Genomic DNA, 16,303 nt, shown 5'->3' on the forward strand with positions numbered 1-16,303 from the left:
AACCAAATCTATTCTTCATTGCCTAGTAAGGAATTCGGGCCATCCTTGGACTCTCTCCCTGATTCTTGCAGTGACATTCAGACATGGATGACTAAAAACCTATTGAAACTTAATGAAAGTAGGATCAAAAATAAAACTCTTCAAACTTGAAAAGCCATCTCTCCAAATAGGAAATACTATCATAGCACCAGCCCCGAAGGTCAAGAATCTTGGGATTATTCTCGATGAACATCTGAAAATGAACATGTATATCTCCAACATCATTAGCACAGCTCACATGCATCTCAGGAACATCGGAAAACTCTGCAGTCATCTGAGTGCTGATGCTACTTCAAAACTTGTCCTATCTCTGGTAATGTCCAGAGTAGATTACTGTAACAGCCTTCTCAACAACGTCACTGATCACAGTACTCCAGAACTAAAAGATTTAAACTGGATACCAATCACTGCAAGAATGGACTACAAAACTATTGTAGCTACATACGTGTCTTAACGGATTGGCCCCTGACTACCTCACAAAGTTACTGCCCCTGTATCAGCCCTCACACTCACTGAGATCCCAAAACCAAATGCTTGTGAGAGTCCCAAACATCAAAACCAATTTTGGCAAAAAGTCATTCGCTTTCAATGCACCAATGAAATGGAATGCGCTACCATTCGAACTCAAAACCAGCACCTCAATAACATCTTTTAAGACTGCCCTTAAAACACATCTGTTCAAGTGTCACACTGTGACTGTTTAAACACTGCCTAGTTGAACCCACCAAGAACTTTCCGGAGAATATGAAGGCTCCCCAACACTGCAGCCTTCTGCATTACCCAGACTGTCAGAAGGGCTGTGCTCCTGGTGGAGAACCCGGGCACGCTCCTGATCTGTGCCAAGAGATCAGGAGGTACCAAACCAAGGGCACCGAGAACAATGGAGAGCCTGACGACACTGTACTTGGGATGCAAGCGAGACATTTCAAAGGCGAGGTCCGCATATTTATCATGCTTTTCCTGAATCTTGCCAATCACATTGCTGACAAAAAGGACAGAAAATTCAATGATATAAATAATTTCATTGGCTTTATCGAATAGGACAAGATCAAGTTTGTTGGCAGGAATTTGTCTCAGGTTGTATATTGGCCTATTCCAGAGAAGTTTGAAAGCATCATTTTCCAGGATGCACTGGACATGTTCAGGGTCGTACCATGGATGGACCTCGGGGTCAAAGCCACAATTATTCATTCCATTCTCTTTAAGAAATTATCAAAATGTACGGATCTCTACACCATTACTTCACAGGACCCTTATATTTCCTTCAAGGACCCCTAAAACTAATAATTTTCCCTTGTTTGTGAGTTGAGGTATAGCATTGGACATGCATCACTAAATGACTGCTGATATTCAACCTTACATAACTTGTACATAGGTTCAAGGCAGTCGTCTGCCTCTTGTAGTGTGGAACCATTATTTAGAAATGTTGAGATAACATCCATCCTTCCAGAAACATGGCATGCTTGTCTTCGAGGTGAGGTATCTTTGATGGATGATCAGGACCTTTAGTCAATTCATTGAAGATGCAGGTTAAAATGGTTCTTCAGCAACCCATGCCTGTTATAGGAAGCAGTGACTGCGTTGAATGGTCAGACTCACTGACTTATTGATGCATGGCAATGTATTAGAATTGATTAGGTTAATGTGCATGATGTCAGCCACTGCATTCAATGAGTGCCATGTCACGATTGGAAAATTGGCAAATGCCGTGTCAGATAACAAACTATACTTCCCATTAACAGTTTTAGATTTACTAGTGTAAATATAGTCACCCACTGAAGGCAACTATTCTAAACTAACTTTTGAACTGATGTGTTGTGAAACATTAGTTCAATAAATAATAAAATTCCGTGACAATTGGTGAAATCTTTATATCAAAATGCAGCTGTTCGCATTCAAGATATTTGCACATGCTTTTCATCAGTTCAATGCATGATCCTCATTCAGTTCACCTGCATAAGGTTTCCAGTTGGTGCTCCCAAGTTAGTGGAGAGGTCAATCTTCGATATAATCACGCATGCACACACACACACATAACATGTAGTGAACGTAAACTTTCAATGGAAAGTGTATAATAAAAGGTCATGCAAGTGTAAGAAGGCCCAGTTTCCTGGTAAACCCAGTAGGCCAGTCTGTGTGTGTGGCATCCATGCATTCTGCATTGAAGCCCTGGTTTCATTCACAACACCATTATTTTCCACCCAGTATGGTCACCTGGCTGCAACACAGGCTGGTTCTCAGTTTTCCTGCTCATGAATAAATTGCTCCTTTGAACAAATAATGACACAACAAAAATACATTTTCCAACTTTATTTTTTAACAAAGCTTCGATACAAGTAGCAATAGAAGACTGCCATAATTAAAACCACCAATAATAATTGTAATCAGGACCAATTAATTAGAAAGGCTACTTTTTAGAGTTGCTACCTTGGGCAACTTTCGGGGGAAAAGATGCGATGCTGTGTGAAGGAGCAATCTTAGAGAAAACACCCTCCTAGGTTTGGGAAGTGGATAGCAGGTTAGGGGTCTGTCAGCACAGTTACACACTTTACTAAAGGTAAATGGATCTTAATGAGAAGTATTAGGAATGAATGGGGAAAATATAGCTAGGTGCTTTCTTTAAAAAGATACTTTAAGATTAACATATGGCAAGTTTTTTCACTTGTAATATTTCATAAACGAGACCTATTTTTAAAGTGATACTGTTGATTTTGATAAAAAAGTTTCATGATAAAAGAGAGAGTATATCTATGAGAAACAATACATGGAAATCCTTCATTCATTTACCAAACTTTTGAAGGGTATTTTCTCATTTATTTTTATTTTTACTAGAAGAAAACAAAGGACAAGTAAATCAAACTATCCCAAACTTTATCACAATACGAACAATGAAAACCTTCCAAGCTGTTACTGTCAGCTAGCCTCTGCCTTCAGGCTAGGACTGAAGAATCCCTTGAGAGGTTGCCAGTGAGTGAAAGAAGTATGTGAAAGCTCCCTTTACATTCACCATTAACGAGTCACCATATGACCTTAACTTTTACCTTGTCAGATACTTTGCAAAAAATCAAATCATTAGCCAAGCAGAGAATTCCCATTGCTGGTCAGTGCAGAACACTTGCATTTTTGCACATGTATTAATTAAGAATTATTGTTGAACTTTCATGAATCTGATTCAAACCAAAAGCGTGTAAGGGGAGATCACTCTTCTGGGATAAGAGAACTGCAGTACATCCAGTGGTGCTAAGGGCAAAAGAAAAGCACCAACAAGGTTTAGACACCCCACAAACATGGCAGAGTGATATGGATGGATAAATAGTAATTAAAACGTCACAGAAAAAAGGAAAAAACACCTCCTCGCACATGGCTTCTCAGATTATGTGAGCAGGGTAAGGCAGATGTACTACTTGTCACAGAGTTTATTGTCCCAGACTATGAGGACTACCCTACTGTTAGGCAGGGATATGTGTTTAGAATACCACAGGGGCTGCCAGATATTGAGTTGAACTCATTCCTAATTTTGAGGATCGCATGTGAACGCCATACATCAATTTCTGTTTTGAACATTTAAAGACATACATTTTAACCTCTTGCATCCCAACCTGAAGTTGCCAAAGTGAACTTGAATACAGCTGATGTCGATCAGTATCAAGGACAAACAGCAATTGACTAAATGGGTATCTTTGTTCCCGTGTATTGATGAGTTTACGCTGATGCATGTGCCCACATGAAATGCTCTCAAACTGACTGACACTACATGTATAATTACCTAATAAGGTTGCTAATTTTACCCTCAGAAAGCTGGTAATAGTTTCTGTAAACTCGAAAGTAACATCAGTTGAAGGAAAGCATGCCTGCTATCCTTTTCCCATTATCTGCCTAAAATGCAAAAATACATTGTATGATGTTCGAAAAGTTCAAAATATCACTCACAGTTCATGTCTACTATCTTTGAGTCTAAACCTATAAGAGACTAGTTTAATTTTTTAAACTGGTTCGTGTCCAGTATCAAGTCCTAGAAGAAATGTGTGAAATGTAAACATTTTCTGTTTCCACTTTTTTTCACAGTACACTGTATAGTTTATCAAAATATTGCACACATTTTTGAATTGATTGATTATGTATTCTGAAACACTTCACCAGTGTATGCCATTAACAGGACAGTGTCTGACAAAACTTTGATAAATCTGCTCTATTGCTGATAATATCACAAAACATGATGACATATTCAAGACATGACAAATGGCGATCTCAGTTGGAGATGGCATTGTGGAGATTTCTAGAAATCTACAGACAAACATGAAAACCATGGTAATTATTCCACTCCATGGTCTCACTCAAGATTTCAAATACAATCCAACACCAACCAGTAGATATTTTGGTCTACATTTTGATGACGAGAATAAGGACATGTTTTGTATGCCAAGAACATGTATCCATTGTCATAGAATTGTGATTTATCAGGATTTTGTGGTTTCATTGGGTCAATGAGGATTTGATAATTACCTCTGACAATTACCAGTCATTACTTCTTGGTAATCTCTTCAAGAAGATGTCAAGTAAGTAATAATGAAGACCTATGACGAAAACCAGTTATTGCCTGGTTATTACCACAAACTTCTACAGAGATGCCATGTGGAAGATATCCTGCTGAAACTGAAGTATAAGCATTGTTAACAGGACTGTTTCAGCTGTCAACAGGCTTTGGTTAGAGTTATACAAATGCAATTTTAGTGAATGACAATATTTTAAATGTAATACTTATCAAAATCATCATGTTTTTTTTTTTTCACATCCAGTTCTCAGTAAGTACAGATAATATATGATTTGTTTGTTGTCGACAGTACTTCATCTAAAAACAACAGTTTGACAGACATAACTGGCCATACTAACCATACCTCACAACCAAAGCCTGTTTTCAGGACAGGCAAACATAAGTGGCATCAGTTCTTAACATATCCTAGCAAATTCTCATTCATTCACACCATAACAACACCATTTTCCTGTAAAAGTGCAATTTTCACATCTTAATATATTTCAAAATAACCAACAAAAATATGGAAATTTGGTCAACTGTGTAATAACTCCTTAAAAGGCTGTAATATGCATGGCTGTGACATCTAGCCATGGGTTACTGTCGTGTCATCTATGACATATACAATCTGTTATTGGACAATCTCTACGTTCTGGTCAGCTGTCACAGCCATGACTACAGCAGCAGTAAAACATGTATTGCAATGAAAACTATATAACATCCTCTGAGATTTGCAAAAGTTGCATTTAGGTTACTCCTAAATCGCAAACTAGAAAATATATAATTAGAATCATTTTGATGTAGTTCTTACTCCAAATGTAATCACATAAATTTGTTATATTACACAAACATTTATCAAGATATAACTGATTGCAACATTGAAAGTTATTTTCATACATAACACAATACTGGTGTAAATTTCAGCATTTTTAAGATAAGGTGAAAACAGCTATGCATTTGAATAGCAAGTTTGATATTTAGGTTTAGATTTTACATCTGCAAGAATCTACTCTCACAAGATCCTGAATGAACTAACCGACTAAATTTTATCATATTTCACATGAATGTAAAATTTTCCAAATCAATTTTCATAATTCGCTGCCTTATGGATGTTAAACTCAGAACCTGTGACTGGAATGTGTTAGAAAGTTCCATGCATAGAAAATGTAAAGCTTGTTATATATGTCAGCACCTTGTACCATATGATGGAAAAAAATTGAGCTATTTCACAGACAAGACAACTGAAGCCATGAGGGTTATGGGTTTACCATCCTAGGTCACAGTGGCCCCAGGAAGGTAGAATGTACCGAGAGGAGACCAATGGAGGAACTGAGAGCAGTATTATCATCATACCTTGTCATCTTCAGAGTCAGTATTCATCATGTCCTTACCATTTCTTAAATCACACTTCTGGCACTAATCGGATTCCATGGGTAGTTACTGTCACGACCCTGATGGCTTCAGCTGTAACACCCCACCTATCGGTCAGTCATTCTCTGTCGTTCACATCTACCTTTCACCCACTCATTCATATTGCCCATTATTACAAACAGCAGTTGAGCCACTAGATGTTTTTCTTCTCCTTTGTTGCATTTATTGCCAACCGAACATTCTACTGGCCTTGCTAGACACAGCTATGTACTATCTTGTCTTGGCCATACTCATCATACTTTGAATTTTGTTTCTATTCTGATTATCAAAAATATTTGTTATCAATTTTGTGCAAACCAGTAATTAAGCAAGTAAGTAATTAATAATTATTGTTTTCTCCTTTTTGCACACAGGATCCAGTTAACATATATCAATCAAGTTTACAGTTGTCTTCATTCTACGATATATGTGACTCTGCTTCAAACTTGAATTTGAAAAATAGGAACCTGCTTTGATAAAATCAGGAATGGTTTCAGTGATGCATGAATATCTACCTAGGCATCAATTGTAGGGAGACATCAAGCCACAAGCATTCATACTGGTCAAAATAATGCTCACTCTCTCATTCTACATAGGGACATCTCTGGACAATAAAGATCTTCTTTGCAAGTATATTGCAAAGTTAGTGATATCCTTTGGTTTCTGAACAGACAAAAATGTCCATGAAATTAATAACAAAAAATAGGCATGGCAGAAGGGGAAGAAGTAACGGGAAAATAATTATGTTATAGTTACACCTGCATCTCTTAATATGAATTCTTCAAAATGAATTCTGCTCACAGCATCAGTTTTTTGCATACATGATAAGTGAGCATTTTTATACCCCTTAAATCAGTTGGCTTTGGAAAATGTACAACTGCCAAGCATCTGAACACACATTAAGACTTTAAAGGCCCATGTAGGTGATATAATTCTGCATAGAGAATACCAGCTGATGTTGTAATGCTGTCTACTCCTGTTTGCTGCCTCGTTGAGTTATACCATCGCCATGTACAATCATCAAGTAAAAACTTTTCGCAAAAAATGCACGGAAACGTTTTTCCCATGTTGTGCGAAAAAGATGTTTGTTTTTTCTACATGAAATAAATGAAAATGTTTTCAAGTGCGAAAAAAAAAGGAAAATGATCCAAGTTGATGAATGAATAGATGATGAAATCAGCAGATGAAAGGTTAACAAAAGACATGCTGCCTTGTTCATGTTGATTTCATCCATACTCTGCCTATCTGAACATGACAACTTCATTGTGCTTTATGTGTAGGGGAGAATGTTCATGCATTCATTTATACTTTGTTTTCTTAGAGCAATGATGAAATCTTGCTATTCATATGTCGTCTTTTTTTTAGCTTGTTTTGAATATTGAATTGCCTTTATTCATTTTAAATTTAAGTTTTGTTGTTCATTAATCATGGAATTATGAAATCTAGTTGTCAGAAACAGTTCCACAACTATGAATGTAACAATGTCTATTTTTTAGTAAATATATTCTATCCCATTCCTTAAGTGTACGATAAAATAATTCAAAACAGATTGTTTATCTCCATTTTTTTTTTAAATATGTAAATGCAATTAATGTTAGTGTAAATAAATAATTTCAGACATTTTGTGTCGGTTTACATATTCAATGATTTTACAGGTGCATCTAATAACCACTTTGAATTATCTCCCCTAGACCAGACAAGCCATACACTTTGGCATAGATTATTCTCAGTGCGTGAATACATTCAACCATATCATGAGCTAAATAAGAGTCTGATGCCACTCATTTTTGCCAAGTAGAGAAAAAAAGTCACCATCTACAAGATTTGTAAATGAAGGTGTATGAATCTGCTAGTAAAAGGCTTCACATCGTATGTATCCACTTAACCGAACTGACACAACTGTTAACAACAATGCAAGAACATGCACGTTCTGGTGCAGAAGAGACAATTTACACAGATAAAACACGGTGAATACTAACAGGAATTTGAAGTACACACAGAATGATAAACAGAGTAGTTACTACTGTAATATAAGAAGTGTTTCCATAATAATCAGAATGAAGATACAAGTGCTGACAATGATAAAATATGGACTTGTATACGAAATGAACATCTCTCTGTATGGTATCTCACTTGACAGCACAATATTTTGTTCATCACACAAATATTCATTTACATTAGTACGTAATCACATACTCTCGGACAATCAGAAGAGTGCTGCAGTCCCGCAGAGGGATTGTGGCTGTACACAAACGTGTGTGCATACAATATATCTAATATATCATAGTACTAGCATCTAAAGACAATCCAGTTTCATTCCGGTTTCTTCGATCTAGGAATGACAATTTACTACACCATGTCACAAGGAATAAGGTTTAGACTGGACTATTGTTAAGTGTCAACTTCCATTTGTGGGTACATCATACAACTACATCATGACATCGGAAATATTTTTTTAGAGAAATTTTAACACAATTAATACATATTAACAAATAACAGTTATAGATTTGCCTCCCCTTTGCATCAGGTCTGTCCAGACTGATAATTGTGTTAATAATCTACGTATGCACAATGAAATAGGTACAAGTAAATATTGAATTCTCTCCAGTGCAAAATCCTCAGTTGAGCATGCAAGAAAAACATCCACTTTTTAAGTGGTGTTGTTTCTAAGACTTGGGTCACGTGATATGATCACGATTACCGTCATACACAAGCAAAGGGGAGACAACTCTGATACAAGTAATGGGAAAGAGGTCACACACTGTAAGAACCTCCATATAACAGTTGATGCCGACCCAAACACAAAGGGAGGCGTAATGATAATAGTGATCACACTTGAAGACGATGGAAACAACAGGTATCGTTAGTACAACAGCATTTACATGTATACATAACCAAGCCACAACCTAGTAACTGTACAGTACATAGTTATCAATATCGTTGTCTTCGGAATACCAGATACAGACAAGGAGTAAGAAAACTTAATAACCAGTAAACAAACATCAATCCTTACTAAATGAGCATATATGTTTAACATAGCAATCCCATGATTTTCCCATCATGCCTTGTGATAACAAATTAAAGCCTCGTTAGAGACAACCAATTCAAATTAATGATCTGTAGCAGTTGACGGTAACTAAGGCCCCCATAATTTTGTCAGCTTAGAAATAACTTACAATAGCTGCCTTTTTGCCCTATCAACTCTTTGGGTAGTTTGTAGTTCTTCATCAGTGACTGCAGCCAATTTGATTGCCTGCAATCAGTGTATCATTCTTCAGACAAACACTCATAAAATCATCAGAAACAGTGCTTTCACACCCAATTTGATTGGGTAAGCTCCCCTGTACGATGAAAATATATTATTTTAGAGGGGACGCAAAGGGGCGAAAAGGGAGATTGTCAACCTTAAAAATTGAAAAGCTAATGTGATGAAACATGAAAATGACAAGTTGAAAACTCAACCAGCAAATTTGAATACCTAATGAAAAATAAGCAACTGGTTCATGCAGAGAGGCTTAGCTGGGAATGATGGAAAATGTGTCCGGGCATCTCAAATATCGGCCACACATGAAAAACTTGCGCAAAACATTTCCTAATGAATGACTAACTAAACACATAACCTGCATTAAAATATTGGTAACAAATATAAACATATCTGTTGTGTTGTTTACACCTATTATTCACTACTCTTGAACTCATATCCGAAAGGTGCCCAATTATTTAGATATTGACATTATTTAAGGGGAGATCCTATGTATCGTATAGAGTTGAGGTACCATCACAAAATGTTCACGTATTTGTCGATGACACTTAAAAGTTTATTGTACTAATCATTATTTCAAATGAACTGCTTGACAGTAACAATGAAATTCAGGTTTGCAAGATGTCTAAGAAACTGTTTAAATGTAGACGTTCAAAAAGGATTCACAGCAATTGTACTCGTCTATTCATAGAGAAATAACACATTCATAACAACATATTACCATTCATCTACCGGGTGAGAACAGAAAATGTATTTAGGTGGTAGTACACATGCTATAAAATGCGTCAACATTAGCACATGGATCAATGTGTTTTAATATGAGCAACACATATGCCATTTACACAACAAAATTGATGAAAGAGGTTCTCTACTTTCAAAATATAGTTGGAAATGAAGAAAGGGTTTGTAAAGGACAAGCTATTATGGTGTGTGACATTTTAGAGTTTCTGTTTCTTAAAGTAACATTTAAGAAGAAATATTTCCAACAGCAAATTGCAAAATAGTGTAAATAGTTTGATAAAGAGATTACTGGCGCCAAAAGTTATGAGATGTGGAATTCTTGAATAATTCAAGAAAAAACAGAGAGAACTAGAACAAACCACTATAGTCTGTTGTAGACTGGAGAACATGTGCAGGCATGACATATCCATATAAGCAGCTCTGAAGAAAATAGAATTTAATTTGACTACTCTGACTTGCACTCTCCCAAACTGACAAAGAAAATAAATATCATAATTTAAATAATTTCTTCATGTAATTGCAACATTGGTATAAACTGATTTAATACTCTAGGTATTCTGTAGTTACCTGGAGGAAAGTGCTTCTTTGTAACAGTCATTACAAACATTGGTTCTTCTTCAGGCCCAAACTTTCTCAAAGTGTCAGTAAACATAGGAAATGTAAGATCTTGTATGAATCTACAGCTATTATCTTTACAAGATATGAATGCAAATTCCTCCAGAAAACTTGAAAATGTCAGCCATTTTCTAATTTATCTACAAAAGTTCTACACAATGACATTAACTCCATAGTGCAACTATATCCATTCATAGTGAGGGCCCTGTTGTGAAAGTAAGGGTCCCTGAATATAGATATGTAGGTAAAAATTACTTTACATCTACAAATGAAATGATGAGCATTTGAACACATTGTAATACAAGAGATCAGAGTAACATGTCTTGTTTCTAAGAAACACAGCACGCATGTTTGTGGGAAGTGTTCAGCATCCATCACCAGACTGAACAACAAAGGTCAAGGACAGAAGTAACTAAACCTCATGGTGTCCCTATTTGGTTGAGAACATAACAAAACTTGGTTCTGAATTCAGAATTCTGTTACAGTTTTTGAATTTGTTACAAATTCATACAAAAATTACTTTTGGATTCACCTGTAAAGATGCAGCAGCATAATTTCACTGAGCAATGAACATAATTTGAAAAGAAACATGAAATTTTTGTACATCATTCCCAAAAGTGGGATATATGTCTGATAGAATCAGTTGTGAGTTCTGCTTATGGAGTTTGCAGGCATTACATGCCTCTATGACACAAAATACAACCAAACCTTGTTGCGCTCTACAATCAAGCTATTTAATGATTCAGCCCATAATGTTAAAAAAAACAAAAACACTTTCACATGTGGAACCTCATAATGAAATCGTGAAAAAAAATGATAATTCTGTTTGCATTTTTAATAGTCCTTGTCAGCCATATCCATGGCAATGTCAAAATGAGAATGACTTTTGTAGAAAGACACATAAACAATTAAACAGTGTTTTCAACTGTGAAGGATGTTTTTTACCTTGTTCTCATAAGAGTTGTGAAAGCAAGCTCAAGCAAATTGTCAAATATTTCTAAATTCTCTTTAAAAGTGAATACTTGTGACATACAGGCAATGACTTCAAAACGACAATAACGTTGTCAGTATGTGAACCATCATGGAATCTCCCACCCACCTCTATAATACTGACTATATCAGCACAACAAGGTTTCTCTTCATACAAGTTACATGCAGACAACACGAAGTGCTTCAGAAGCAGGTCCTATCTAAAGGATGATGATATTCATCCAAGCTAAACAACTCAATAATAAGGACATGATTTATAATCTAACACACAAGACAGCTGCAGATCCAGCACAATAGAAACAGTGTCGTTTACACACAAAAGTCAAGTCACTAAAATAATCATCATAACAAACAATGTTCAATCTGCCACTGGTAAGAGTTGGCAAGATACAGGTCCAGAAAAAATCCATTTGGAAAAAATTGTACATCAGTTTTGCTGGATATTTTCTCAGGAACATTGGGTAGAAGCAGTTGACGTAGTTTAAAAAACAATCAAAATTTTAATTTTCCTTATAATACAACATTTAATATGCAGTGGCACTAAGTCAAACATTCTTTGAAATATTACAATCTCAAGGCAGAAATATTTACAATTCAAAAGTCAATCTCATGGTTTTAAACTTACATAAGGAAATTTGTCGTTTGGTTTGGATGTTTTAGAAATACTCTTCTATCAAGCAATGCTAATCTAAAATCATTCTTCCACAACCTTCAGTGCTCGTCGTTGTAGGATCCGGGAAGAAAAATGTTAGATTGATATCATGAACATCATGGCTACTTTTAGAAAATACACTTGTAGAATATGTCAGTGACACATGTACCCCAACTGCATGTCCTATGCCATTTAAAGACCACTGACGCCAAGTACATATTATATAAGACATGCGGTCATAACCAGTGGCAGAGAAGTAATCAGGATGACATTGTCATACCATCTGATACATGTCTACCATGCTACTGTATTAGCAAATCATGTGAGTCGAGACCCGCTTGTGCATGTTGGCGTAAAGCTGGGCATCTGCTGAGAAGCGTAATTCTTTATGTGCTGCAGACTCAGTAGACTGTTGGCAATCATACTGTCTCGTGTAGTCATGGGTACGTTCAGGTTCCTTTCTGGAGGATCTGATTTGCGGAATCCAATTGGATCATATGGGAAGTAGCGTGGAGATGTCATCGATGATATGTGCGGGAGAGGAGAGCTAAGACTATTTGAGCTTAGGCTAGGGCCATAGGGATAGCTTGAGTTGGAGCTGCTGCTGACGTTGGGACCAAACTGTGGCAGCGGCATGAATGCAGATGATACGCTCTTGCTGCAGGCACCACCTACATGTCCATCTTGTGAAGACTTCTCGGACATCCGGCCGTAGTCTCGATCAGCGGGATCCAGGGGTTCAGTTTTGATTGGTCGTGGTGCCACTTTATGACTTTCATTAGAATGCTTAGCCATGTGCCGAGTCAGGTATGTCTCTTGCGTGTAGGATTTGCCGCATATATGACATATGTGAGTCTTGAGATGTTTAGTGTCCGAGTGCTTGGGAATATGATCGCGCAAACTCTGTTCATCAGCGTAGCACTTGTAGCAAGAGTTACAGCGGTATGGCTTGTCGGTCATGTGTGATCTCGAGTGAGACTGAAGGTTGGAGAGTTGTGAAAAGGCCTTCCCGCAGCCTGGATGCATGCATTTGTATGGCTTCTCTCCAGTGTGGGTGCGGATGTGCTGCTGAAGGTGTGAAAGCTGTGTAAACTTGCGTTCACAGATCTCGCATTTGTACGGCTTGATCCCTGTATGAATGCGGTTGTGCTGTGATAAATATGACGAGTTAGCGAAGCATTTTGAGCAAGTGGGACATTTGTAAGGCTTAGGGTCCTGCTTGTGAATCTGTTGGCAGTGGATCAGCATATCAGATTTGGTATTGAAGATCTGGAAAAAAAAAAAAAGGAAAAGTTTCAGGACATGTTAAACACTGACGAACTCGTTATTCTGAAACAAAGGACTTGTTGAAGTCAAGTGCTCCTTGAACCTGCCCATGAACATTACATCTTTTTGTGTGCGGAAGAAATCAAATGACTGGACTCCCTAGCTGGCATTTTATCCACAAGATGCAGAAAAGCCTGAATTGAATGTTTTTAGAATTTGGAAATCTGTCCATGCACAGAAAAATCCCTCATAGACACACACACAATGAATTAATTTGGTAAAACAGATTCCCTTATCACAATTCAAGATAAGGGTCCTGGATACCCATAGATTTCTTTGGATCCAAAGAAAATTACCATCTGTGAGATCAGTAATTGATGAGTACAATTAGTTATCTGTTTCTAGTGATTGATGGCTTTCAATGTGATCATGCCTTCTGTGTAGAGGACAGGAGGTTTTTCTTACAACATGTTTTCTTAAAAAATAAGAGCTTGAAATCAGAATTGTTTTCTAGTTTGATTTATTCACTTGCAGTGTCTGCCATGACAACCATATTGATAAACCTGAGAGTGACTATGTATAAATGCAGCAAGTATAATAAAACTAAAGTTAGATTACAGAAAGAACAACACTTTTCCAAGACCAATAAACATTATAATAATAAAAACTATCATTTGTGTAATCAAATTTTAGCATGGGTTATGAAGTGTGATATCAAACATTGTCGGAATGAAAGACTTCCTTCAGAGCTGACATATCCCTTAGCATGAAGTGCTCACAATATCCCTGACTAGTGCCAAATACCATATTTATTATCATGGTTTCCTCTAAAGCCATTGACCATACTACCATTATGTTCATCAGTCACTTGAGAACAGAAAAATACACAGATAGCATAAAAAAATATGGTCGTAAATTACATGAAAAGCAAATTATACAGTTGAAAAGTAAAGACAATCATAAAGTCATTCACTTCCCAGTGTATTTCTTTACCCATACATGACAGGGGAGAGTAAAATGATCCTGTGCAAGGTCACCAAGACAGAGCGGGCTTCACTATTAAAACTTCAAAATGTAACTGCATGCTTTTGGCCATTGCCTCATGGGGCTTACAGCTTCCAAACTTTTAACAAGATCGCACATCTGGAAGATATGCTGATAAAAAAGCTGCAAAAAATGGCAACCTAAAATAAACAGAGCAGTTAATTTCACAAGTGAAAGCTCCCAGCTTGGACGAGTGTTATGTAACACTGAAATTTTGTCGGCAACCCTTCAGCCCAGATGGTAAAACGTTCAAACAAATAAGACAGCCATTTTCCCGAATCGTATTAGTTTTGAGTACTGACACTGATGAGGTGACACCAACGATGGACGGACAAATTTTAACAAATTTTCGTCTGCCAAAACAAGACATAGAGGCAAATTGGTGTATAACATTACCATAGTCACTCATTCAGTTCAAAGCTCCCTTGCCCGACATAATATCCCTGGTCGTCAGCCAAAATAAACATTAGATAGAGGCAGAATTTTCCTTGCCAAACTTTTTCCTTCCAAAATAATCAGACATTCCAGTAACTGCAGGTTTTTTCTCCAAGTTTTATCAGTCGTCAGTCGACAAGAGACAATATTATGATGATACCACACTCATGACCGCATGAAACTTTTATTTTCAGTTATCACCATGCTAGCTTTCTCAGACAAGCACATGAACACAGACTGTGACTTGCAGATAGCAAGGAATTGGTTTTCCGTATTTTATGCATTTTTAAAATGGCTTATGCTGTTATTTTTTCTGTGAAAGATTAATTTTTTCAATCAACCATCACTCTTTCTCTCTATTTTCTGTAGATATACCACATATTGGGGTTATTTCTCCATGTTGAAAACTAATAGCCTGAACAGAGATACCAACCAGCACTAGAAACCCAACAGTATACAACTCCTGTTCTAGCAACAAGTAATGGAACAGCCACAAAACCTCTTCACTGAACAGCAAGAAATATTGAACAATTAAACAAAGCCTATAGTGCCCATCTCTTTGACAAAGATTTTCCTGTTTTGAAACAATTAGCTGAACAGCAAGAAATATTCAACCAGTAAATATAAAAGCCTTTAGTACCCTTTCTTTTGACAAAGATGTCCCTGTTTCAAAACAAATCACTGAACAGCAATAAGTATTCAAAGAATAGGCACAGCCTATATTGCCTTTCTTTTGACAAAGATTTTCGTTTCCAGCACCATATTTTTCTAAACTAATACTTAAAAAGAACATTTATCTCAGTTAGGATTCACCTAATACAATTGTTTGTTTATCAACGTATTCAGCAATTCTATTGCTATATATCAGCAACCTGCAAAGCAGTCGTGTCTGGTCCAGACATGCCAGTATTGGCATCATATCCAGACAATAGGGTTGCTTTGGCAACCAGACAGGTTACTTCCAACATTGTCCCCTTTCTAATACAGTTCTTGAATAGCATGGGTACAGGGGAGCTATTGTCAAAACAAAGGGATTAAAAATAAAAATTATGTTCAGAATTTTATGGCTTACTGGGGTTGTCATGATTCACTCATATATTTCGTAAATCAAATTGTATCATCTGTTGGATTCATTTAATTTTCTTGGCCATCACAATCATTTTGAGAACAAGTTGTTTTTTTCCACTTTAACTGTTTGTTACTTATTACAGTTGTATGGACATAAACGAAAAAAGAGTACACCTTGTGTCACTTTGCTGACATTATAGTCCCTGTCAATAAAAACATCAGACAGTAAGCAGTAATTTTTGTGTGATAA

The 16,303-nt window shown here is 36.6% G+C and overlaps 1 protein-coding gene across 12 annotated transcripts in view; it reads right to left on the reverse strand.

Annotated features, from left to right (window-relative positions):
• Positions 1–2,334: 2,334 nt before the first annotated feature.
• The window catches only part of LOC137268898 (zinc finger protein rotund-like), a 212,190-nt gene continuing 198,221 nt past the window's right edge, over positions 2,335–16,303 (reverse strand). For all 12 annotated transcript variants that reach the window (XM_067803504.1, XM_067803498.1, XM_067803497.1 and 9 more), the window contains one exon: positions 2,335–13,509. In XM_067803504.1, the coding sequence (XP_067659605.1) occupies positions 12,559–13,509 (951 nt within the window). In that variant the 3' untranslated portion in view covers positions 2,335–12,558. The remainder of the gene's footprint in view (positions 13,510–16,303) is intronic.

This window comes from Haliotis asinina, chromosome 16, assembly GCF_037392515.1.
Source record: "Haliotis asinina isolate JCU_RB_2024 chromosome 16, JCU_Hal_asi_v2, whole genome shotgun sequence".
Taxonomy (NCBI): Eukaryota; Metazoa; Mollusca; class Gastropoda; order Lepetellida; family Haliotidae; genus Haliotis; species Haliotis asinina.